Consider the following 27,807-nt stretch of genomic DNA (forward strand, 5'->3'; position numbering starts at 1 on the left):
TATTTTTAAACCATTTATTTCAGAATCATTTGACGATTATCCAAGCTTTGTCATATACAAACATGGTATATTTTTAGATTCAGCCGGGGGCCTGACAGAGCAAAAACAATACAGTGTTTATCCAACAACATTAATCTACCCGTGTACTTACCTATACATCTCACAAAAAACTGGGTCAAATTTTATCTAAAAAAATGCCTTGAGGTGTTATTTTTCTAACTATTCACTTTTTTGCCACAATTTTTATTCTGAATAATGTTTATTAAAGTCATTTTTTGTCATAAAAATAAAAAGACTAATTTAACAGGCTTTAATTTCTTTAAATATATTTTTTATTTTTATGATTTTTATAAAATGTGGCCCAAACATGTTAGCCTGTAAAAAATTAAAGCTGGAATAACTTAAAAAAAAAATTTTTTTTAAACATGATTTTCAAATTTTTCATTCTCTTCAAGTGTTACAAATTGAAGTAATTTTTTAAGTAGATCCAACTTTCACTTTTTACAGTGTAATGGGTTATGAATCATTGATCTTGTATCATACATTCCTCCCATTGAGGCAGATAAAGTTATACATTGTCCAACATAAGAAATGAAAATCTAGGATTTTCCCGAAACATCTTTCAGCCCTCTGAGTCCATGATGAACGTTTCAAAGTCAGGCTCCAGGTCAGAGACGAGAGCGTTGACAAAGTCTTCAACGGAGGGTCTTTTCTGCAACATGCCTGAGCATGAAACAAGAGGGGTACATTTTAGTTATAACCTCACACACTCCAATATCTGCACTATGAACGTTATTGTAATATATATGAAGAGTTTGGTTCCAAAACGCGATAAACGCCATAAAAAATTTGTCAAAATCAGTATTCGCTCTAAAAATGGCTGGGTTATTTTTGACCCATAATTGGTAAGTATTGGACAGAACACGTGCTTGGTTAAAAATTGACTAATGTTGGGTTGTTGTTATGCAACCATAGGGTATAATAACCCAGCAGTTAGGTTAAAATAACCCAGCACGTGTTCTGTCCAATATTTACCCATTATGGGTCAAACATAAACCAGCCATTTTTCGAGTGTTATCTGTTCAAAATTAAATAGTAAATTCTTGATTTTACTTAAAATCCGATATCTGCCGTGTTATTTTGTCATCTTTTCTCCCTTTTTCCCAAACCACGACAAACACCATGTCAGGATCTTATGAAAAACGTTACAATATTTTACTCAAAGTCAACGAAAATCGAGCAGGACCAAAAAAAATCAGATTAAGACATCCCATGTATAACAGCAGCAATGACAGTGTTTTGATTAATGCCATGGTTTATTTTTAATCAGTGTATACCAGTAGTCAACTAAATGAATATAACATGGCAAAGATGAATGCACATTTCTATGAAGAGTTTGGTTCCAAAACGCAATAAATCCATTTTGACAAATTTCGGTAAAAACGTGTTTTCTATACCAAGAAAGTGTCAAGATGAAAACCACTATTTTCTGTTACAAACTTTCACATAGCATCTTTAGGTTATAAAAACATAAAAAAATCTAATCCATAACTTGATTTTCAAAGATTTATTATAAAAACGGATTATTTTTTCCACAAAATGCAATAAATCCATGACAAGTTTTTATTCAAAATGCTATAAATCTATTGAATCAATAGCCTATATAAATGTGCATTCATCTTTGCCATGTTATATTCATTTAGTTGACTAGTTGTACACACTTATTAAAAATAAACATTAATGTCATTAATCAAAACACTTACTTTGTCATATTAAGATCACTGTCATTGCTGCGGTTATACTTGATGTCGTCGCTTAGCATTTTTCACAGCGATCAGCTGTAAAATGTTTTGGTCCTGCTCGATTTTCGTTGACTTTGAGTAAAATTATGGAAAGTTTTTTATAAGATCCCCTGGGGTCAATGTGTTATCATGACAGAAACTTGATGCTGTCGGCCCGGGCAAACAAGCACCCGTCTCACGAGTGCCTCTTGCGTAAATTATTAGATTTCTTACGTTTCTTTCCCGTCACAGAAAACCATCACAGGTTTATCAGTGCTATTAAAGTATTATTTTGTTTTTGTTTGTTTGTTGATCACGAAGTAAAAAGTAGATGAGGAAAACTAGGACTCCGTGTACTCAGCGCGCCGCCATTTTTTGTTTACATTGCGTGAATGGTGCGCTGTAATTTCTGGAACGGATTTTTGCGTTCTGTAAAAAAGTAGGAGTGGCGTTTATTGCGTTTTGGGAAAAAAGGGAGAAAAGATGAGAGAATAACACGGCGGATATTGGAGTTTGCGTAAAATTAAGAATTTGCTTTTTAATACTGACCTGATATAATACTGATTCTGGCAGTAACTCATTTTTTTCAAAAATGGCGTTTATTGCGTTTTGGAACCAAACTCTTCATATATTGATTCAATAGATTTATAGCATTTTGCAAAAAATTATCAGTTTTTATAATAAATCTTTGAAAATCAAATGATGGATTTGAATTTTTTATGTTATTATAACCTAAAGATGCTATGTGAACGTTTGTAACAGAAAATAGTGGTTCTCATCTTGTCACTTTCTTGGTATGGAAAACACATTTTTACCCAAATGAGTCAAAATGGATTTATTGCGTTTTGGAACCAAACTCTTCATATTTTCTTTAAATGATGTTATCTGATACATTAAAGTATGTTCTGTGTGGTCTCCGCCTGTAGGGTCTCAAGCAATTGTTAAAACTTTGTATAGCACTTTTCATGTAGTATTGCCTCTTTAAGATAAATCACTTCATTGTTTTCCTAATTTTTGTAAGTCAGTTTGGATAAATGATTTATGTAAATGTTTAAAAAAAAGACTTTTGACACCAAATGTGCATGCAATTAAGTAATTACCCACATACTAAGGTCAAATTGTCAACATTTATGAGTACACTACCACACAAATGACTCAAACATATTGACTACCTGTGATTTAATTGGTCCCATACTAAACAAAATATATTTTACAATTATGGTATTTACTCTCTAAACTGATCGACATGCATTATTTGAAGAAGGTTTAATTCATCCAAGTGTCTCGTTTTAAAAATACATCATTCCACACATTAAAACATTTTGTCATATCTGCGCCGCAGCTCGGTGAACTATTAGTGTGTTGCTAAACTGTGTGCAGTCGTTTTTCAATATTCCTCCACGCTAATGCTTTGAAGTCCGCTCATTTCCCCTTGAAGGGCTGCCAATGTAAATAATCCCTCCTCCCTTCACCCCATTTCCTCCATGGGTCACCTCGAACATACACATAGTCTCGTACAGAGCAGCGGCTTCAAGTTCACACACCAAAATAAAAAATACTAAGCTTACACAAACACAATATGTACGTACATCTATATAAATGCATGAATAAATAAAAGGTCATCCTACGGAAAGCTTAAATCGAATCAATCAATAGTGCAAATATTTTTAAACAATGACTGTTGTCCATGCCAATATTGTTTAAATGATAATGTAATATGTTTTGTACATCTTTTATGTCTATATTTATGTTTTGCAAGTAGTGAAATAAGCAGCTACAGTACCCGTTTAGCATGTATATACAACAAATGTAAAGTTGCTTAGCTAAATGTCTAATGTAAAAAGTTAAAGCAATTTTTAGCTGATTTTTGCTTATTTTGATCTCTTGGAAAGATAAGACATGACCAAATAAACAACAGTGAAAAAAGCACCAGGCCCTGCTTAGATAAATCGGTTTTAAATATCTTTATGCTACAACCTGCTGGTCTCCGATCTGCATTATTTGATTTAGGCATGAGAGTGACATGCAGAAAGTTTGTTATCGTTTATAGCCATAAACTGCCACATTCTTGATTGACTGTATTGTGAGAAATCTATGGTTTGAAACCTTATAAAAATATAAATATTAAAGCACACAGTGGATCCGAACTGAGCTGAAGCTTTAAAATAGACGTCTAAAGCATCAGAGCCACTTTCCATAATGACAGTCATTTCCTGAAATCACCCTTAAGGACATTTAGACTAGTGACCAATCCAGGCTTCTCTTTTTTTTCTATCAAAAATATCCAAATGAAGACATATAACTGGAGAGATGTTTTTATGAGCAAACTAAAAATATTTGATACATTTCGTATAATATATCAAAACTTAATTTTTGTGAGTGGATGCAGTTGCTAAGGTCTTTATTTGGACAATATTGACATTTTTTGGACGCCCAGATTCCAGATTTTTTATATTTGTATCTCAATATTGCCCTATCATAACAAACCATACATCAATGGAAATTGTATTAATTCAACTTTCAGATGAGGTATAAATCTCTTTTTTTCCACTAAACGCCACCTCCGTCAAAAATGAGATATATAGGTTTATCAAATACTTTCATGTCAATCCTGGCCTCAGGTCACCAGTTTGTTGGTAGAATCGATTAAGAATCTTAAAAAAAATGCTATTTTACAAAACATGTCAGACACACTTGGAGGTTTTTGCATGTGAGCTCTTTTATACAGTAGTGTTGAAAAAATAAATGTGTACTAATAAAAGTGAATAAAGTGCAAAAATGTTATAAATAGTTTATTTCCTTATTTCAAAACAATGGGCGAAACATTTGCTTCCCCTCTTTCTTAATAAAGAACAAAAAGACATTTTTACAGAATGAACTCATTTTCTAATTAGACTTCACATTATTTTGATAACACCACTTTCAATAAATGAGTCAATAACTCAGAACAATGTGGATCTCATTATGCGTCTATTTGCCTTATTCAGGCCGCTGCTATGTTTATCCCAAACCGAGGCTGTGATGGATGGACGTCCAGATTGTGCGCTTAAACCTATTGTTTTGTATCAGGATGCTGGCCATTCAGTCATCAAAACACAGAAAATACATTGTTTTTGTACAATGCACAAAGAACTTAAAAAAAACATGGATTGTTAAATTTAGAAGGGACCGGATGACCTAATTTGAGATGAGAAGAGCGCATTGTTTACATAACCTTATCAGCATGAACACTTCAAAATGAATTGCGGTAAAAAGTTTGCCACCGTTTTCAACTGAACCTGCATTAACGATGACAGTGGGGCTTCTGGGCTTAGTCAATCGAGTTGGCATGTTTCATTTTCTTTTAAAGATCAGATGGGGACAAATAGATACCTTCGCCTTGGGCCCCCAATTTGCTAAATCCTAAACTGTGGGTAACATACTTATGCCGCAATAGTTAGCCTGTCTGGAACCAAGCTGATATCTCTGTGTGACACTTGCATTACATGTGATTTTGTTTCTCTCTCCCAGTCTCGTCCTCGACCCCGAGGACATTCCCCCAAGGGTTCCTCTCAAGGTTTTTTTTTCTCCTAGGACTTTCCCCTGGCTAAACCCAGAGAGTCAGCCGTCATTGGCTTAACTTAACTTACCCTCCTCTATACGTTATATTATTAATACGCTCGCTTATAATGTTGATTCATAGCCGCAGCAAATTTTGCTGCTTATGCTATCTGTATTATGTTATGCTATCTGTATTATGTTATGCTATCTGTCGATTTTCTGTGCTTTTCCCTGCTTCTATTAAAGCGTAACTAAACCCCTGGTCAGAGGCTGACTCCACCCACTGCAATATTTGAAAAATGCAAGAAAAGTGGGCAGATCCCAACGGAGATAGAGGGGACGAACTAAGCTCGTATCAAGTGTGTGGTGAGATCGTAACAAGGGCGTGGTGAGCTTGAACCTGCTTACGTCACGAGTCATTTCTTGGACCCAACATCCAATAGGAAAATTCAACTGCAGTAGCCACCGTTCAACCTCAAGAGGGCAGCACTCAGACGTTTTTACACCATATATTGTAGTATTGAAACACTTTATATCCAAATGTCAAAAAACTTACTAAAATCAATGAACAGCACTAATAAAGCGTCATTCTTACAGATCATTAACTAAAAAAAGTTGGTTTGGGGTTTAGTTACTCTTTAATGTAAAGCTGCTTTGAAACAATTACCAATTTTGAAAAGCGCTATATTAATACAATTTAATTGTAAAAATTGAATAATATCTATTTTGGATATTAGCCTGTAGGCTTATCGCTAATTTCTCATGTTAGAAGCATGTTTACATTTCTTAAAAACACCAATATAGTGCAACAATGCAATATTTTATGACAAGAACCAAGTGTACATCTCCAGTTTGTATAGATCATAAGATGTTTTTTCTCCGTTATATTTTTCGAGTCATGAACTTTGAATTAATAACGCTTGATTGACTTGATAACAAGCTATTGTTAAAGGTTTTTAACGTATTCATGCCTTGCATTAATTGTAATCTGTATGAATTGGAAATATATGTACTTAGTATGTACTAACACTATATTAGTGTTTTAAAGAAAAGTAAGCATGCTCACAACATTAGAAATAAGTGATTAGCCAACAGGTACACTTTGCGTTGCTCTTATCTCAAAATTAGGTCATATGTCCCTTCTCATTTTAACAATCCATGATTTCTGAGTTTTTTTGTCCTGTGGAAATTTGTAAAATAATGTATTTTTTGTGTTTTGATCGCTGAATGACCAGCATCCTGATACAAAACAATAGGTTTGAATCATGCTTATATCAGCATTGTATTGTGTATATAATGCATATTATAATATCTTCATTAGGTCAACTAATAATGAACAAAACTTTTAATCATGTCTAATGCACACCACTCTGGAATAATTTCAATATGATCAAACGCTAGTCAGGAATAATAAATATAAAATGAAATAAAAACCACACTATTCAACACAGCTCTATTACATATTGTTTCCAAATCAAAAGGGACTTTCTGCACTCTTGGACTTTTGATAACCCAGCTGTGTGTGCTTTTATTGAAGGTCAACCGCAGAACCAATGGCCTTAAATGTCTTTTCAAATGCCTGGCAAGCTTATCTCTATGGCAATTATTTATTCACAGAGCACAAGAGGATGAGTGCTCGCTCTCTGATTGGTCAGAATAGCCGATGACAACGATTAGAGGAGAATGAAAATAGTCCACATCAAAGTGAGCCGGGCTCATCTCTTCTCAATTAATCCCAGTTTAAACACCGTTCCTTGGCTCCTGCCGTACGCGCCACACCTTGATCTTGTGCGGTTATGTAGGCAAAGCCAGACATGGTGAAACATGACGCAGGTTGCTCTGGTTTGGGTTTTATGTGAAAGAGCACAGGGTAATCGAGAGGTCAAATACTGAATACGCATTAAATATTATACAGTACTATATAATAGTAAAGTCTTTTGATATGCAATGGAAATCTTTAATGTTTCACAATCTTGGTTTTCTTGCATACTGCCTGGGCTTCAATGGGTTGAGCAACATTTGAAGATTAAGAAGATAATTACAGCCGATAGCTGAAGAGATTTTCTGGTTACTCCGTGCTGGGGTTTGTAACTATTTGAGACATGTTACGAGTTGTAAGCCATGACCTTGTGATCTACCTGAAGGCTGAAATGACTTCATTGCTGACTTTGTAATTAAAAAGGCCTGAAAACTTCATAAAAACTTTCAAGAATTACAGGGCTTTCGACAATTCTGCTTCATGAAACAGGTCAAAAACATGTAGACGTTGCAGTGGGACATGCTATTACTAACATGATGATTCACGCAAACATTGAAACATCTTAAAAAAAACCAGATCATGAAGTTCAGCATGGTATAATACAGTCATGTCATGCTGACAAACACAAAAAATGCAGAAATTGAGTGTTTACAGTACTCTAGCTTAAAAAAACGCTTTCAGTTGAAGCCCGATCAAATAAACCACATCCAAATCACGTTGAACCTGAACCCTCCAGCGCTCATATCTGCAGTCCATACATGTACCAAAGTGTTACACATATCCCGACCCAGCACGCATTATCTTTCAGTCTGACCTTTAGCGCTAAAGTAAAAGTCCCTGGGAAAGGCGAGTCTCATGAAAGACATCTCTGTGCCGCCCATGGCTGGAGAACACAGGGCTTCAGTCAGCGTAGCCGTCAGCCTGATACGTCCCACTACGCCATCTAATCCTGTCTGGACATTTCAGCACCAGAGGCGGCCTGGGAGCCGGCCAGGTCCGAGTGAGGAGCCTGGCTCTCAAGGGTGGCTCCTGTTCCAATATCCCTGTCCTTCAAGGCCGCCATACAGGAAGAGGGGGTGGAAAGGGGTGCGCTGAGACCCCTCTGAACCAGAACGTTTAAGAAAAAAAAAAACACTACAGTGGCTAAAGTATGGGAAAATAAAGCAGGACCATCATCAAGTTCACCATTGAGGGTTTCCAGTAGCTTAGCGGTAACACATTGCGCGTTAGCAGCGCAAAAGGTTGTGGGTTCAATTCCAGGAAATCAAATATTGATAAAATTGAAATAGTACTTTGTAAAATCTACTTGAATTTGCCATCACTGCAATAACCTAATAGCTACATGGCTATTAGTTCCCTGTCAACACAGACATCGGCCAAAATCTTTTTTTCCTTTGACGTCGACTAATGTTTTTGTACGAAGACTAAGGTCTTCGTGAACTCTGCCGTCAGTTGAAAGCAGATCGTTTGCTTACCTTCCACCATCAGCATGGGCTCCTTCCCTCCCCCGTGTGCCAGCATCTCTCGGCGGTAACGCTCTCCGGTTTCCCTGCAACAACGTGAGGAGACACAGGTTTACTTTACGCTACCAGCATAGTCTCACAGTCCAATCCTGTAAACCATCTCGAATGACTTGACGTGTCCAAAACAGCGTAAACAAAAGGAAGTGCTTGAGAACAAAACCACAGAGGAGTAGTTTAGATATGAAAGTGCTTTTAAACACCCCGTAAAATCTCAAATAAAGTTTTGTGGCTGTATTCGATGTGTTAAAAAAAAAAAAAAAATTGGATTAACTTAAAAAATTACTTTAATTGGTAAAGTGAACAATTTTGGTAGAAAAAGCTTACATTTGTATGTGTTGAAGTAATTATTTTATTTTATTTTTCACTTAATGCGAGACAATAGGCTTTATGCCCAGCTGCACTACTTTCTGAACTTCAGCCAGCTCCTTGCCTACTGTCTGCCATTATTGGACAAACTGATTAATCCAGGTGTGTCTGATTATTGTTGTTGTGACTACTGAGGTCAGGCACACCTGGATTAATCAGTTTGTCCAATAATGGCAGACAGGAAACAAGGAGCTGGCTGAAGTTCAGGAAGTAGTGCAGCTGGGCATAAAGCCTATTTAAGTTGATAAAATATTTTAAAATCTGACTCTTTCCATGTTTAAGTGCTATAATTGGGTCCCCAGTGCTTCTATCAACCTAGAAAATGTGAAAAAGATCAACTCAGTAACTTAGTTTTAGTAAACCTTTCTCTGCAAGCATGTGAAAATAATAGGTTGAAATTTGGCTCCCTTTGTGATGTCAGAAAAGGGTAATACCGCCCCTTAATCTGCACTATCCAACCAATGCACTGCCATTTAGAGCAGAGATCAGCTCATTTGCATTTTAACAGACATGTTCCAATGAAAAAGGCTCCCAACTTTTCTGCTTTATCTGTAAACTGACTGCAAACTGTGCAAAATATTGCATTGTTTCTTGTGTCGTGTTTTACCCAAGTAAATGTCTGCTTCCAAGATGTTAAATAATATACATTGATGAAAATATATTTTAGTGACTGAAGGTGAAGCACTGGCCCGATCGGGCAAGTGACAATACTTTTTACTGGCCTCACACTTGCCCCGGGCCACCGGGCAGTCCTTTATGTTAAGCATTATATATATTGTTTATTATCATGAAAATAAATAAATAAATATAGACAATTTTATAGGACGCACGTGATACACGTCTGGATCCGAACCTTACTTCCGGTTTCGTTTTTTTTAATGACTAGTTGCTAAACTGATCTCTTGAACAAATGCCTCATCGAAAATAACAAATGTTTTGGTTTCCTAGGTAATCTATGTGTTGTTTTGTTTGCTTGTTATATAAATAAACTATGTTTAAAGAACTTTGTTGTTATTTATTATTAGCGGAGTTTACCGGAAGTTACGTGCAGACCGCGATAGCGGCTTGTTTATGCTGTTACTGCTGAAACGGTCTATATCCTTAAGCCATTTCCTGGAGCTGCGTGTGTAATCGTTCTTTTTCTGCGGGCCATATTGAGTTTCTGCACAAGAGCGCCCTCTGGCTTTTGGATGTAGCGGCATTTCACCGTAATTTATTGAGAAGCAAGCATCATCGGCCAACATATCGAGCCACCCCTAGAGGAAATACTAGTCAATTGACAAGCGCAAACCTAAGAAAATCACGTTGCGTGATTAATTATATAATTAGTTTTTTTTTTTTTTTTTTTGAAATTCCTTATTATTTATGGATTAATTCTTCCATCAATTTTGCCTGCAAGAAAGAAACTCTTACAAATGCAATATGGTCGGTCACAAAAACAACTATGTCCACACACCATAGCGCAAATTTTTCACTGTGTGTCTTTAATAAATCCTCACATTAGTTTATTAACGACAAAAGAGGCGCTTGCTCTGCTGCAAGCTGTTGGTAAATAATGACAAAATTAACCATTAGCTTACAAATATAAAAATTAAAGAGGGGGAAGTCATATACAGTACTGTGCAAAAGTCTTAGACCACCATGCTATCATTAGATTTGTTGTTTTTGCAATGTTATAGTGATCATATATAATTATTTCTCTTTATTATAATCTGTCTCTTTATTAAAATACAACCAGAAAATACAGGAAATTTGTATGTAGTATTAAAAACTGTATAAAACATAAAGTCTCAAGTATTTAGGGTAAACTCTCCTTCACTTGATCAATAGCAGGCAGCTGCAGGATCTCTTAAACCTAAATGAAATTAAATCCTTATTTCTAATTCTAATCGAATGACTTCAGGACTTCAGTCTCTTCAAAAAAGCTCAAGATGTGTTTCGTGCCAAGAGAGGTCATACTAAATACTGACTGATGCCTGAAGAAGACATTTAGTTTTTAATTTTGTGTACATATTTCCTGTATTTTCTGTTTGTATCTTAAAAAAAAGGGGTAAAATAAATATGAATGGACATTAAAACTTTGCTAAAACAACAAATCTGGCGGTGGCAGCCTAAGTTTTTTGCACAGCATTGTACATCTGGGATTGAATGAAGGTGAACAAATTATGCTAGTATTTTAATGGTTCATGGACATGACCCAAATATAGCCCACTAGCGACTTAAATAGGGACGAGCCCTTTGATACGCCCCACCCAAACAACCTGTGGCAATACAAAGTTGTCAAGTGATTTGAATTCGATTTCATGCACTCATTTAAACTTCAAGATGTAACAGGCAATTATTAAAATCATTATGAATTCAGCTCACAAACCTGCTCAAGGGATCCTTATAGAAACACTGTTTCCACACCATAGAGGCCACGGCACGTGACATCAGGTACGAGTAGTATTTTGCCCCGTAGCCAATGAGATGACTGAACCTCAGCTGCCAGGCCTGCAGAGACAGGTGCAGGTAAAGTAATGACAAGTCAAATGAAAGAGTCAGAGGAAGAGATTGCCACACAATGCCTTCGGGACCAAGACAATTAAGAGATTTTTTCATTTTCAGAGTCAGCATTGCATGCTTGCCCGTGCAAACTTGTTAAAGTTGTCAGGGAGTTGCTAAGTGGTTGCCAAGGGGTTTCTAAGAAGGTCACAACAAGTCTCCATGATGTCCTGGTTTCTTGATTTGGCTTGGGTACCTCTTTTAAAGTAAGTCAGTCAGTGCTTTTATCATATGCCAGCTCGCTCTCGCTCCATAACAAGCCATACAATTTCAGGTATCGTTTATTCCTGTAGCACAAACAGTGCAGTAGTTACATAATGAAGTTTAATACCTAGGGCTAGAGTGTTTGTTTAAATTGTTTATCATTTACATAATCCATTTCCTAGTTTATAAAACAACCGGGCACTGTGAAGGCCCTCTTCCGTGGTCGCTTTCCTCTGAGATACAATGAAGACGGAGGTGATGTTTTTGGTCGGGGAAATATTTTAGCATATAAACACAGGCTCGAATCCTGTTTAAAGAGGCGAGTGGTTCAAACACGTCGCTCTGGAATGGAGACGTGCTTAGACACCCGCTGTTACCATTATCCCTGCAGGAAATGAGCCGAGCGCACTACGTACGAGGGCAGTACATACGGGCAACCGAGTCTGTTGGCATAAGATAATATCGGTTTAAATCACAGTTAAATGCCATAGCCAAGGCTAAAGAGGCTTAGCTGAGGGTACAGACCGAATGAAAAAAGACAAACTGGCATTCAAATTATGCTTTGTAGTGCTTTTAAAAAGCACATGTACAATAATCCATTTTAATTTGAACTTAAAGCAGACATATCATGCTTTTAAATCTGTCCTTTTTACATATAAATCATCTATTTGTGGTCTATGTAAAGCGAAACTGCAATGCTTGGGTCTGAATTCCTCATTATTATAGCCCCACAGGCCCCCTTTCTACCCCTTTTCTGATGTGCATCTGAGAGCAACTCGTTTTGGTACTGTCTTTTTAAATGCACGTCATACCCTGCCCCCTCTCCAGGTTGCAGAGGTGACACTCGGTTAAACTCCACCCCGTTCGGCCATTTTTGTAGTTTTATAGCAGAGATACGATTATCTAGCTGCACAGAAACTTTTTATTTACTCGTTATTCACAAAATGTCAACAACGGAAGACTTGTCCATCCAGCCTTATATGTTCGCGCCAGAGTCGGAAACGGACTGAGAGGAAAATGAAGACGACGAACCTGCAGAACAACGTCTTCATATGGAGGTATCGCAATGGTCTGAGGCTGCAGCCTCCGGAGGTCGCATATCTAGGCTGCATACGTCATCAAGACGGTCTTATTTCAGAATATTAACAATTATAAAGTTTACTATTATTCTTAGTTAATCGTAAGTTGTTGTAATATGCTCATGACTTGCAAATGTGATGCTCAGTTAACTTAAACCAGGCTTGATGCCCAAAAGCGATCTCCGCAGGCTGCAGCCTTCGGAGTGAGAAACAGCACTGCTAAACCATGACCACCGTGTACTTTACTTTTTTACTTTAAGTTATAAACTGCTTACCGAAGTGCTCTGCTCGTCGTCTCCAAAGAAAGAAGTAATTGACCCCTCAATCAGACGAAGTCTTATCGGCAAATCCTTCTTTATACTGGCGGAGATTGGTGAAGTAGTTATCCTTAAAGTGCCTCGGGCACAGAAAAATGACTTTACCCACAGATGTGAGTACATTTCTTACGCTCTCGTAACTTCTGCATCCTTGAGCTTGGACTACAATATCGCAGCGAGAAATATAAAATGGCGGATTGCTCGTAGTGTTGGGCTGGAAGTCGATGTCCTTATTTAGCAGTTCCGCTGCAAATACTGTGACGTAATTGTTCAAAAAACGTAATAGATAATAGAAAAATCAGAACCGGTTGGAAAATATGACCAAAACAGAATATAAAGATATCAACAAAGCACCTGAAGAGACTAATTTCAACTTTTATGTACTTATAAACACTACAAATATACAACAAAATGCATTTAAGAGCCAAGAAAGTGGATTTAGCATGATATGTCTCCTTTAAGTGTGTTGATCAATACCTTTGTTACGTATGACACGTGTACTGTGGATATGAAACCTTGCGGAACTGTTTGAATAAGATTCATTATAAAGTGACATCAAATTGTCATTTTATTACAAATCTAAGAAACAGAAAGATGTATCGGCCAATTAAAACAATACACTCACCTTAAGGATTATTAGGAACACCTGTTCAATTTCTCATTATTGCAATTATCTAATCAACCAATCACATGGCAGTTGCTTCAATGCATTTAGGGGTGTGGTCCTACTTAAGACAATCTCCTGAACTCCAACTGAATGTTAGAATGGGAGAGAAAAGTGATTTAAGCTATTTTGAGCGTGGCATGGTTGTTGGTGCCAGACGGGCCGGTCTGAGTATTTCACAATCTGCTCAGTTACTGGGATTTCACGCACAACCATTTCTAGGGTTTACAAAGAATGGTGTGAAAAGGGAAAAAACTCCAGTATGCAGCAGTCCTGTGGGCGAAAATGCCTTGTTGATGCTAGAGGTCAGAGGAGAATGGGCCGACTGATTCAAGCTGATAGAAGAGCAACTTTGACTGAAATAACTGCTTGTTACAACCGAGGTATGCAGCAAAGCATTTGTGAAGCCACAACACGCACAACCTTGAGGCGGATGGGCTACAACAGCAGAAGACCCCACCGTATACCACTCATCTCCACTACAAACAGGAAAAAGAGGCTAGAATTTGCATGAGCTCACCAAAATTGGACAGTTGAAGACTGGAAAAATGTTGCCTGGTCTGATGAGTCTCCATTTCTGTTGAGACATTCAGATGGTAGAGTCAGAATTTGGCGTAAACAGAATGAGAACATGGATTTATCATGCCTTGTTACCACTGTGCAGGTTGGTGGTTGTGGTGTAATGGTGTGGGGAATCTTTTCTTGACACACTTTAGGCCTCTTAGTGCCATTTGGGCATCTTTTAAATGCCACGGCCTACCTGAGCATTGTTTCTGACCATGTCCATCCCTTTATGAACACCGTGTTCCCATCCTCTGATGGCTACTTCCAGCAGAATAATGCACCATGTCACAAAACTCGAATCATTTCAAATTGGTTTCTTGAACATGACAATGAGTTCACTGTACTAAAATGTCCCCCACAGTCACCAGATCTCAACCCAATAGAGCATCTTTGGGATGTGGTGGAACGGGAGCGTCGTGCCCTGGATGTGCATCCCACAAATCTCCATCAACTGCAAGATGCTATCCTATCAATATGGGCCAACATTTCTAAAGAATGCTTTCAGTACCTTGTTGAATCAATGCCACATAAAATTAAGGCAATTCTGAAGGTGAAAAGGGGTCAAACACAGTATTAGTATGGTGTTCTTAATAATCCTTTAGGTGAGTGTATCTTCCGATAATTAAAATATTACAAATATCAGCTGATATATCAGCCACTGCAATACTACGATATATCGGTCACTACTACATACAACGTGAAAGCATTGCAGTTATGCAAGTATAAAATATTAATGACCTTATGTATTCCGCTTGCTTGTTAAGTCATGAAGTAAGGATACTGTTTCAGGTCCAAGCCACCACTCATTTCAATAGAGGATATTATTTAAACAGCCATTTATAAGCAATATTTATTCAGAATACATCTCAGATTTTGTTATGCAGATCTGTGTTTTTGTTAGTTTTACAATTTGATACGATTTTTTGATATTTCTCAATGGCATTTGAGATCGGTTGGACCCAGAAACAGTGTATGACGTCAAGACTTAACAAGCAGATGGTAATGATGACTAACAATCTGCTGTTAGTTTGCTCAATAGAGTCAGGGTGATGTAAACTGCAGTATGTGAGATGCATTTAAGCTTGACTAAAGGGCCTACAGTACCAGCATGACAGGTCCCATATGTATCCTAATGACTTCAATAAGCCCAAAGACTCTCCTGCTGAGAAATGTACACATCTGCCAAGTACAGCAGCTACTTCTTTATCTGCTATACAAGTTAAGGAAATATTAACTGCGGATTGGCCATAAAACACTTCAAGCTGTACATTAATAAGAACTTCTTATGTACAGAAAGCCTCACAGTAACAACACTTGCTAAAGTACCGTGCTTTCTTAAATACTATAGTAATTACATGCTATTTTAAAACAGCCTGTAAAATGTAAAATTAGTAAATATCAAAGTAATATTTTAATTCCAGAGCAGTACTTTAATTCACTAAATGAATATTTCTTATTAAGCCACATGATTTGCTGTATTATTTATGCAACAACTCTAATGCTGCGTTTACACCAGCCGCGGTAGAGGTGTCAAGCTCGAGTGATTTCAATGTTAAGACAATGTGAAGATGCGTTGACTGGAGGTCTCGCGTTGCGAATGAGGCATTTATTGTGGCGCGGTAGACGCGATTACGCCTCATTTGCGTGTCTAGTTCGCGTGAATGCCGCGAATTGAGCATCTGGCGCGGTACGCGCAAATTGTGCTTTTTGTGCATTTTGCATTTCACACGAATTTGCGTCTGATGCCCAGGTTGAAAAATGTGAACTTTGGTGGACTTTCGCACAGCGTTAACCAATCAGTGGTCATTCATTCAACATGAAGGAACGCTTGATATTGTCCATGAGCAGTCACCCGGAGCTATACCACACAAGTTCTTATTTCTATAGAGACAGGAATAAAAAGGACCTCTCTTGGAAGAGTGTCAGTGAGGACATTGGGCAACCTGGTAAGTTGTAAATACACATTTCACTTTTGAGTCACGTGATGTTTATTGACCCGCGGCATTCCCGCAGTTTTTTTTAACTATTTTCCCCCTATAGTAAGGTTACCAAATACAAACCGGTAACTCTCTCGATAAATGCACGATCAACATCAGTCATCTTGCAAACAGACAACTGCATAGCACTTTCCCCACCCACAAGAAGCGGATTTCGCCAAATGCTTGCTTTTTCCACGCGTCTAATGCATTCAAAATATTCAAGCGGCAAACTAGACGCGGCAAACGAGGCTGGTGTGAACCCACGGTAATGCTGCTTTCAGACCAGCTGCGGAAGAGGCGTCAAACATGAGTGATTTCAATGTTAAGACAATGTAAAGACGCGTTGATGCAGGTCTGGAGGTCTCACGGCGCGAATGAAGTGTTTAGCGTGGCGCGGCAGACACGATTCTTGCTCTAGTAGTGACGTGATTACAGGAAGCGAGCGGAGTCGCAGGACCCCCTCCCATCACACGAATTTCCGCGTGAATGCCTCGAAGACTAGAATTTCACCTGCGAATGAAGTGAGTAAACTTGTTCAAGCTGCAAACTAGACGCGGCACATGCAAATTTGACGCCTCAAACACGGCTGGTGTGAACCCACGGTAATACAAAAAATTAAGATTTTGTTGAAACCCGAACCCTAAGTTCCCTAAAAACAATATTAATAGTGATGCTCATCTTAATGCACGTTTTCTTCACGCGATACTCAAGCAAAGTACCAATTAATCCATGATTTCTCACCCTCAAGCAATCTGAGTTACATATGTCCATCATCTTTCAGACAAACACATTTGGAGAGATTTTAGTAAATGAGTGCGTTTACATGCACGTACGTCTTATGCTTAATAAATAAACTGATAACACGTGGGGTCATGTAAACGCATAAAATTGTTTTCTTTATTCAGGAAAAAGCCCATAAAATGCATAAGCAAAAAACAATCGACACATGTAGTTTTTTGCTCATTACCCCGATTTCGCTTGGCATGTAAACACCTTAACCGGCTTTCTCGCAGTTTTGTTCATGTGCGCATGTTTATGCGCAAAGTAATGCATAAAAGTCTCCGCTGGACTAAAGCAGTTGAAACTGCGAAAATTAAAGCTCATGATACATTAACTGGTTCTGCAGACATGAGAAGAGATACAACAGTAAAGCTTAAGACCGATTTCCCGTTGACTATTTAAACGACTATTATGTACTATAGGCGGTGACGTCACTGCTTGCGAGAAACCTGACAACTCTCCAAATCCCTAAACACAGTAAACACAGTTTTCTGCATAGCTGGTTTATTGATTTGCATGTAAATGCATAAAAACTGGTTCCTATAATAAGTAGATTTTTGATATGCGTTATCCACTTATTCCGTGCATGTAAACAAGTTCACTGTCCTTGCTCTTCGAAGCTTTATAATGGTAGAAAACAGAGAACAAATTCTGACTTTAAAGCCCAAAACAGTGCACCCATCCTTCATAGACGTAATCCACATAGCTTCAAAATGTCTTTTACGGGTAATCAATGTGATTTTGTAAGAAAAATATCAATTAAAAAAAATATATAAACTATAATAACTAGCTTCCGGTAACGACATCATCCTGAACAATTCACGATAATCACCATGCAACGTATCTATGGCAACCAACGCTCACTACACTGAAACTCTCTCGTGAGTCCAAGATGGCATCGGTACCAGAAGCTAGTTATACATTTTGAAATCTGGATATTTTTCTTACACAATCACATCGATTACTCGCAGAAGACCTTTATTAACCCTTTGGAGCCGTGTGTAAAGGATGGATGAACTTTTTGGTGGTTGAAGTCTGAAGTGGTTCCCTGATCCCCATTTTCTACTAAAGCTTGGAAGAGCAAGGCCATTTACTAAAATGTGTTCATCTGAAAGATGATGGACATATGTATCTCAGATTGCTTGAGGGTAAGTAAATCATGGGGTAATTTTAATATTTGCCTGGAGTATCGCTTTAAGTCTGGCAATTACATTCCAATGTCCATGTAAATCCACAAAAGCAACCAAGCAAACTAGGTAAGAACCGCTGGGTGTCTTTGTGTGTCCCATGGCTGCATCAGAAAATGCGTACTGTGACAGTAGGTACTGAATGAGAAGTAAGTACCTACTTACTGACCATTAAAACAGTAGGTACTGTATAGTATTAATCCTGGTAGTATAAATGAGATTCTGACATACTACAGTACATCCGCCATTGTTAATACATCGTACGTCGTCATCATGTCATGTCACACCAGCGCGAATACCATACACACGCATACAGCCGCTTTCCGCCATCTTCCTAATTGGATAAAATATAACCAGAAGTATTAGGTCATCCGTGTACTTTTCACCTACTGTTTTTGGAATACTATGAATTTGGACATACTACACACTTCACCTACTGCTTTTCGCCTACTACATAGTATGAAAGAAGGTGGTTTCGAACACAGCAAATATGTATGAGCAACATCTGGTCCATGTTTCTAATGGTTGACGTTATCTTCCAGAACATGTCTCTGTAAGCCAAATCAATGGCAACAACAGCTAAATAAATGTTAAAATGTTTCTCTCTGCGGGTGAGTAACTCCATCATTCACCACAATCCTATGGTGTTTGTTAAGACAGGAATCACGTATATTGTATCTTATACGTAAGCTTAGAGATTCCAATAAAGATCTCAGATGTGTGCTTTAAGTCTGTGAGTCAGACTTTATATTTTTGCTTGGAGGAAGATAAAACCGACAGGACACAAGTATGGAAAATCTAAGAAAAATTGTAGAGCCAACTTTAACATCATGAAATCAACTTGAAATTTTATAACAATGTCAAAATCTAATTTTCACATCTATGCTGTAAAAAGCCAAAATGTTCATATTAAATCATAAAGATTAACACTCTTCTGAGGACTAAAGAAATGTTTATAGTCACTGAAACATGCATCATACAAAACGAAAGACACACACACGCACACTATTAGCCGTGTTCCCGTGAGAGCGAGTTATAATGGATAAAAAGGGGGAGGTTGGGTAAAGAGGATGGTAAAGACATTTCAACTGAAGCAATTTAAGAGAGTAGGAATATTTAGACATGGGGGAGGCCTGATTCCCAGTGGCTCCACATAATTACAGGCCAGGATGAATGGTTTATGAAGGCCATTCTGAAATAAAATATGCGTTTTAAATCGCTCCAGATCCCAAACGGCCATCTCTACAGCTGCTAAAGAACTGAGGGAAACATTTCCAACTTTCTTCTCTCTAACTTAGAAAAAAAAACTTTGAAAGAAGTTTCAAATATTTCCACCCTGAGGAGTAATTCTTCAAAGTATATCTTTGCTTTGTTACTTTGGAAAAGGTCCCCAAACAGGGATGGGAGAAGGAGGGAAAAGCATTTTAATCCTGTAACTGTGTAGCATCTGTAAAATACGTACTACGTTATAAAACCACAAGGCAGGAAAAGAGCCAAAACTAAACTACCTTGGTTTGTTGATGTGATTTTGGGCTTTAGAAGGTTTTATAAGATGTTATTAAGGATAAGCCAAGAAACGATTCCCAAACATTTATTAACTTCAATAGATCATTTCTGGTCAACAGACCACCTACGTTTGCTGAGATCTGCTGTTTGCATCAGACTGATTTATGGATGATAATTAAAAACTAACAAATCACTAAAATGATTGGAAAGACCACTTTTAATGTTCATCAAGGATTGCTTAAAGGGATAGTTTACCAAAAAATGAAAATTCTGTCATTTACTCACCCTCAACTATTTTGTATAAGATATAAGATATTTTGTAACAAATGTAGGAATCTGGGGCAATATTAGGCAAATAAGGGTGTACTTACACTATCCAAACCAAACCACACCTGAGCGCATTTGGCCTGGTTATTTTGACTAGTGTAATCGCTTCATAACGTGCCTGGGTTTCAGATGTGGGTAAAAACCTTCTAATGTGTGGCATAAGCGATAGATTGACTAAGCACTGTGTTAGGCATGTGAGAGGGCTGTGTATCACTGCACCCAAAAAACTCAAAATAAAAAAGCCACAAACTTAACATTATGATAGGATCCATTGTTCTGAGAGCACTTTACTTCCTGCTTTCTTCAAAACAATTGCATCCTATGACAAAAGCGTGCTCGGATCAAACAAAATACATTGTGAGTGCAAGATTGTGGGGACAACCTTGCTTGGGGATGGGTCAAGGCAACCGTGCCAAATTTTTTTATAACTCTTAATGGATTTTGCCTAAAAAAAGGTCTTTTTTTATTAAGGATTCAAGTCAAATGTCAAATTTCCTGACTTCTCCCTGACTAAAAAGCTGAATTTCCATGACCTATGTCCATGATGCCGTGAGCCTGGATAATGCTGTGTACACCGTCAGTATATAAAAAAAATATAGCTTAAACGTGTGAAATGAATAAACAGTGCCAATAAACAACTGTTTAAACTGTAGTCAGCGGAGAATTGGACCCAGAAACGGTATTCCTTACGTCACAAGTTAACAAGCAGATTATATTTTCATAAAAGAAAAACAAAAAATGAAAGCAACAAACAAAAAACCCTGATATTCCGTGACTTGGACAAAAAAATATTAAATTCCCTGACATTCAATGTCTGGAAAAGACTAAGGCTGTCACCATGATCAAATAATCATCTCGTCGGTCGGCGCGATTGTTTGACCTCATTGCGATGATTTCAGATGACCTAAAATGACCTTGGTAGGATTTTCTACTTTTTAAGGCCTTCTCTGGTATAGTTTATTTTGATAGCATTTTTATTTTCAGTTATTTTTAAACACTTCAGTTTTTGAAAGATATATTCATTAAATAATTACTTTTAAATATGTGTAAGAAAATTATTTCATGAACAAACAAAAAATGTAGGAGAATAAAATGTTAAAGCAATAAAACAGACAATTAATTGTCATAATCGTCAAAGCACTAAAACAGGCAATCGTCATGATCGCCACAATTTACAAGACAATTAACCGGAAGCCAAATTTCATAAACGTGACAGCCCTAGAAAAGACCTTTTAAAATTCCATGATATTCCAGATATTCCATGACCCTGGGTATTTCTGAATGTCCTGAGGCTGGGATAAAGTAGATTTGATTCGCACATATTTGATGAACGTGTTGTATAGTACGTGTTGAGAGCATTCCGTTACCGTCATTATGTTATTTTTGACTAAGGTGGCCTTTAGCCCCCTTTGCATTTGAACTCTTCATATAGTCTTAAATGTTACAGTTATTTTATCATTTATAAATCATTAACACTTACCGTGTTGTTGATGTACGGTAGACCATAATACTTCTTCTGCATGTCTATTAAAATATCTGTCGTTGATTGTTTTTGTGGTTTTCCATGATAAACTTGATCCAGGGCTGCATAGAAAACCTAAAGATCAAAAGGAAACCTATAATTCGTGTCTAGGTTATTTACAAATAAGTATATAATTGATGCACAACATAAAGTCAACTATACTTTTAATGCTTTTTATTGATAATAGTCTGAATTGACCAATACTGAAGGAAAGCAATATGAAGGCTTTTCCCAGCAAACTCATTTTCTATTTTACAAGTTTTAAATACTGGTAAGTAACTAAGAATGTGTTAATGTGATATATTTTACAATGTAATAATGGCTAATTTTACTATAAAGTATACATTGGAGTTTCTCCTTTAATATTCTCATAGTTTTTGTATAACACTAGCAAAAAACCCCATCAAAATCAAGCTAACAGTATCTGCAAAAAGTAATATTTATGTGTGATCAATAGTGTATAAATAACTCCAGAATAGCTCGGTGATAGAGCATTAGCAGGTCAAAGGGTCACGGTTTTGAATTCAAGGAACACACATACTGATAGAAAATGTATACATTCTAATGTACTGTGTATGTTGCTATGGGTAAAAGCGTCTATCAAATGCATTTAATGTACCTAATGGACCTGTGCTATGGAAAGCTTAACTGAACCGATATGCTGTAAATCTTTCTGTTTGTTAACTTTGATACCTGAAGTTGTGTGTCGGCTGCTCCACAGACCTTCTTGGATTCACAAAGGCGAGCCACCATGCTCTGTGGCAAAGGCTGCGAGAAATTATATGAATGTGTATTAAATACCAAACCACGGCAATGACAAAGTAACTGTAGTAAATAAACACAGACAGTAATGTACCTGTCCTGTTTGGTAATGACGAGCAAACTGGTTGATCACGCGATAATCTGTCGCAAAGTATTCCATTAAAATCGAAGGGACCTCCGCAAAATCTGTTGCACATCGTGTTCCTAAAACAAGAAAGAGAAAATAAATCCTGAAATATTACTGTATACACTTATGGTAATTTATGATCTATAAACTAATCAAAAATAGATAGATATCTACAAGTATTGTAAAACACTAGCCAAATACAGGTCGGCATGGCTTAATGTTAAAGGCTTAAAATATGACTGTACGCAGGCTTGCTTGAACAGGGGTTTTCAATCTGGGACCCCCAGAACATTTCAAAGAAGAAATATTTATTTTAGGTTCATCTTCAATTTCTTACTACATACATGCCAAAAACGTTTATACTGCATTTGCAGTTTGTCCCCTCACTCATTGGGGTTCATCATATTTGGGGGTCCTTGATATCACAGATTAAAACCCCCTGATCTAGAACATATATTAATTTCCAGGTATGAGTTTTTGAGACCCTTGATCTAAATGCTAAGGAGCACAACAAAACCATGAGATTTTTGGATCACGGCCGTACCCGTCACATGCTGGTAGCGTGTGCGTCCCAGCATGGAGTGCATGGCGTGACCCATCTCGTGAAAAAGGTTCTCCATCATCCCTGGACTGAGCAGCGTGGGAGCGGAGTGTGTGGGGTGTGGGAGGTTCAGCATTAAAACCACCACAGGCAACTGATACTGGCCATCATCCAATCGCCGCCCACCACGGATGGTAAAATGGCAGTCCTGAAAGAAGGAAAATCATCCTAATGGTTAAAAAAATAGGGGAGTTACACATCAAAATTTATGATCATCATTAAAATGAATACCAATAGTCCGATATTTTGGCAAAAACTATGCTTATCGTGCCTGGTAGTAAATACAAGTAAAATTTCAAATAGACACAACAAATGTTCATACTGTGTGTCATATTTGTTAATGCTTCCTCCCATACTAGCTAAATATTCAGAGAAAAATGTTAACTTAATATACCTTTAATAATTTATTTCTCTAAAATTGTAGAGACTTTTAAAAAAATATACAATTTTTATACATTGCCTCATCCAATGATTTAGGTTTGGGGGTGGGAGTTTCCGTTTATCTGACCAATACAAAACGGGGAGTGTTTGGCAATCCTCTTTAAAAACTTTAGTTTTGCATTTCTGTTTTAATAGTGGCACTAAAATTACACGATTGCCCCCTAACATACATTACAATTTTCCCACAAACAAATACATTAAAATAGATAAATTTAGTGAGTACTACCTGGTGAGGTTTGTCTGCCCTGTAGAAGAAGTCACAGTAGATGTATCCCAGCAACCCCTCTGTTTCATGCACCACAGCCTGAGGGCACAATTCAAAACAGCATGTGACTTTTAAAAGGAAATGATCTCAAGTTATCCTAAGGATAAGCTCTCAAGACCACAAGGTAATGGGAGATTTGGGTAATGAATCAAACGTAGAGCGGTTCCAGGACAGAACCGTGACCTCACCAGCTTACGAACATCTTCGCTCCACACTTCTCCCACACTGGGCTGCTCGGCCAGCAGCGACACACCAAACAACCGAGTAAAAACACTGTTCAGACCTTCCATACACGCTCCCAGTGAAAAATACGGACTGTACAGACTTGGCTCAATGTTAAATCTACCAAGACAAAACATATACATGTTATTAAAAGATTAAATTAATTATGTGTCTTTAATGGAACAGAAAAGGACGAATACTAAGAACTTTTAGTCTTAGTCAATTTTTCCATCACTTTTTTTCAATATAATGATGGTGAGTTGTAACCATTTATGTATATTTTACCATCTTTCACCTCCTATTTTTTCTAGTGCTGTGCAAAGATTAATCGAATACAAAATAAAAGGGATTTTTTTTGCATAATATACAGTATGAGTGTGTGCTGTGTGTAATTATTATGTATATATAAATAACACACATTCATGTAAGTATTTAGGAAACAGTTATATTTACATTTTTATATATTCTTTATTACATATAAATTAAAAAAAATGAAATATAAATACATTTTTTGAAATATATATATGTGTGTGTGTGTGTGTGTGTGTGTTTTAATATACGTAATACTAACAGAGTACACAAATATATATATATATATACTTTTATTTTGTATGCGATTAATTGCGATTAATCTATGCCCACCACTAGTTTTTTTACCTTTCGGCACGAATAACACCACTGAAGTACGGATGGTCCCATGGCATTAATTCCTACAAAGAAAAATATTTAAATTAATTCCTACACACACTTGCTATTATTAATAAGCTTTTAAGATTGTACATTAAATCAAAGCAATGAGAATAATTTTAATTAATAAGGCTTACTGTATTTCTGGGGTTAAGTTTTGTCTTCATATCCCTCATCATTTTAAAATCATTTTGTGTCCTAAAGTGACCCAAAAACACCAACTTAATTACTACAGTACATGATTTCTAAACTATTAACAATCCAACCACTCAAAGCCTACTGGTACAGAGGCAGAAACTACTGTAGGCAACAGTGACACCTAGTGGTGAAAGACAAAATGATATCCATAATAATAAAATTATAACGTTAAGGTAAAGTCTTAATATTGAGCACAGTATGGGGCGCTTTACCAGACGCAGTTTAGATTAATCCAGGACTAGGCTTTAGTTATATTAGGACATTTACGTTGTTGTTTTTTTAAGGTTTGTTTGTAAAAACTACAACAACAACAATTGGTGTGCATCTTGAGGCAAAACAATAGCACTGATATGTTAAGATATGTCAGTGCAAGATATTTTAAATTAAGGCAGTTCAAATATGCATTTTAGTCTGGGACTAGGAAAAGCCCTTTCCGAGAAACCACCCCTATATGTTTATATTACAAAGTAATTAATGTAATTACAAATAATGAAGAAAGAGTTCACCTGTCTGATAATTTCTCTGTCAGCAGCTGTAAGAAATTCATGACCGATTCTGTGTAGATACGAAACTTGTCTTAAGCTCACGCATTCATCAAAAGCAAGGTATTTTAAAGTAAATAAATGAGGGATAATACTTACCCGGGCTTTTGGCCATGGTTCCTTTTAAGGCTCTATGTGCATAAGATTCATAACCAACCAATCGAGCGAGTTTATCTCTGGATGTCAAGAGCTCCTCGAGAATGTGCATCACGTTTGCATTTGGGTAAAGAAATATCTTATATGCAACCTCCCTGACCTGAAACAAATGTGCACAAACTCATTAAATATAACAGGAGACCATTAACTCCGGGAATCATTACGATGAACAGAGTTATAAGAGTATGTGCTCCGAGAAGTCAGAGGTTTGAACCCAAAGAATACACATACTGATATAAATGTGTACCTTGTAATGCACTTTAATGCACGCTTTAAATAAATGCATAAATGTAATTAATGTAATGTAATCTATGTTTAATGCAGGTGTAAACCTGGGCAATGTAAATTAATGAAATAAACAGTTGTACTGTATTTGGCAATGGTTTTTACTGTACCAGATCATCAGGCACGTCAGCATGCAGGCCTCCGATCTGAATATATTGTCCATCTTTTGTGAAGTGTTGGTGAATGTGTTCAGGAATAACTCGCTTCTCGATTCTGTTTGGCACGTGGCAGCCCATGAGAAACTGATTGCTTAGATCCAACAGCTTAACATTCAGATTCACAGCCTCTTTCCTCTATAAAAGAAACAAGTCATGTGTAAAAACAGTCGATTGTTAATTCAATTAAGAAGATTTATAATCTGACCTTCTTTTTATCCAGATGTATTCCACTTATCTCAAAGTCAAACATGAACAGTTCAGCTACTCTTCTGCATCAATGAAACAAAAAACACATGAAAACTTAATATGGCCAGTAGAAATATGAATTTTTTTTTAATGTAAAATACTTAGTGTATAAAGGCATGCAGGTAGTAACAATGAAATCGATTTTTTTTATCACACCTTGTTTCTGGGTCCAGTTTGGCCATAACCTCTTCATTATCTAAAAGGTCCTTTAAACTTTGAAACAATTCAACATTTGTATTGAGCCTGCGGGACAAATACACACAAACATCAGCTTTCTGGAGAAATGCTTAGCTTAAGCCTTAGTTTAATTAGGAAATATAACTAGTTTTAACAAACATGCCTTACTAAAAACATCACTTATGTGCCTTTTGAGGCAAAACAAAGGGCACTGATGTATTTTAAGATGTCAGCGCAAGTTGTTTTCAGTTTGGACAGCTCTTACATTTATTTTAGTCTAGGACTAGTCTAATCCCTGTCCCATACAGTAAAGAACACTGACCTCTCCACCATAGTTCCAATCTTTATACAAGTCTTCTCTGCAGCCTCTCGATACGATGGGTCAGGGTGTGCTACTTTGATAAAGTCTGCCTGCAAGTTTCAAAAGGCATCTTTGAATCATACAGCCTTAAATTCGCACTAATGCATTTTAATAAATGAGTGAATATCCATGAACTTGTTTACAAGGTCTGCCACTCGGCAAAGGGTGTCTGATAGTTTGTCGAAAGTCTCGACGGTCTCGACTCCTGGTGGACAGCTGCATGCTTTCTGTACCAGATGCTCCGTCTCCTGTAGGGCTCTGTCCTGGATTACGTCGAACCCTTCAACCGAGCTGAGCTCCGGGACAGCAAACAACCCCTGACAAAAACATTAAAACAAATCATTTTGTACATGTACTGTGCATTACACCCCTAACTGATATCAAACAGATGAATGTTTTTTGTAAATAAGGTTACATACCACATTTTGTTGAAAGAGGTCCAGTCTCCTCTGGACTTTGGCATTGAAAGCAGCTCCTACAGGTGACCAGGTGGTCACCGTCCTGCAGATTTTTAATGTTGTGCCATGCTTAAGCAAACACACAAGTGGTCTGTAGATTGACATTACCGATCAAATCTATACAATATACATATAAACTACACTTGACAATTCATAACCAGCACAACCGAAAACATGTACGAATGCTGACAAACGGACCTGCACTACAGTCAAAAACTTTTAACGATTTAAAGAAGAGGCATGTCTTGCTCCTTCCAATGACAGCGTGCAAGTCAACAACACAACTTGTGTTTTCATGACAGCACTTTCGACATTCAAGTATTAGAATATATAAATAAAATTTAAAACATTATTAAAACATTTATTTTTTTATAAAAAAGTCAAATGTATAATATTTAAATATATATATCGATGTGTGGTTCACACATCATTACTAAAGTATATAAAACAATAAATATAAAAATACTTTTATTTTGAAG

General features: G+C 37.0%; 1 protein-coding gene across 1 annotated transcript; it reads right to left on the bottom strand.

The window, feature by feature from the left end:
• Positions 1–27,610, bottom strand: mipepa (mitochondrial intermediate peptidase a). Its single transcript, XM_065281600.2, has 19 exons — positions 27,290–27,610; positions 27,014–27,187; positions 26,832–26,920; positions 26,489–26,575; positions 26,292–26,355; positions 26,039–26,221; positions 25,587–25,743; positions 25,452–25,500; positions 24,885–24,945; positions 24,718–24,770; positions 24,027–24,180; positions 23,800–23,877; positions 23,076–23,280; positions 22,499–22,608; positions 22,336–22,410; positions 21,601–21,717; positions 11,341–11,462; positions 8,556–8,629; positions 1–723 (listed from the first exon to the last, which is right to left on the bottom strand). The coding sequence occupies exons 1-19, from the start codon at positions 27,431–27,433 to the stop codon at positions 623–625; spliced, it is 2,097 nt and encodes a 698-aa protein (XP_065137672.1). The 5' UTR covers positions 27,434–27,610; the 3' UTR covers positions 1–622.
• Between the last annotated feature and the right edge of the window lie 197 nt (positions 27,611–27,807).

This window comes from Paramisgurnus dabryanus, chromosome 8, assembly GCF_030506205.2.
Source record: "Paramisgurnus dabryanus chromosome 8, PD_genome_1.1, whole genome shotgun sequence".
Lineage (NCBI taxonomy): Eukaryota > Metazoa > Chordata > Actinopteri > Cypriniformes > Cobitidae > Paramisgurnus > Paramisgurnus dabryanus.

Coding starts and splice junctions, on each gene's coding strand:
- mipepa (XM_065281600.2), bottom strand. CDS start 27,433: ATGTCAATCTACAGACCACTTGTGTGTTTGCTTAAGCATGGCACAACA. Junction 26,921..27,013: donor TTTGCCGAGTGGCAGACCTT/GTAAACAAGTTC, acceptor TGAAACTTGCAG/GCAGACTTTATCAAAGTAGC. Junction 8,630..11,340: donor TATAAGGATCCCTTGAGCAG/GTTTGTGAGCTG, acceptor ACGTTGTTGCAG/GGAAACCGGAGAGCGTTACC.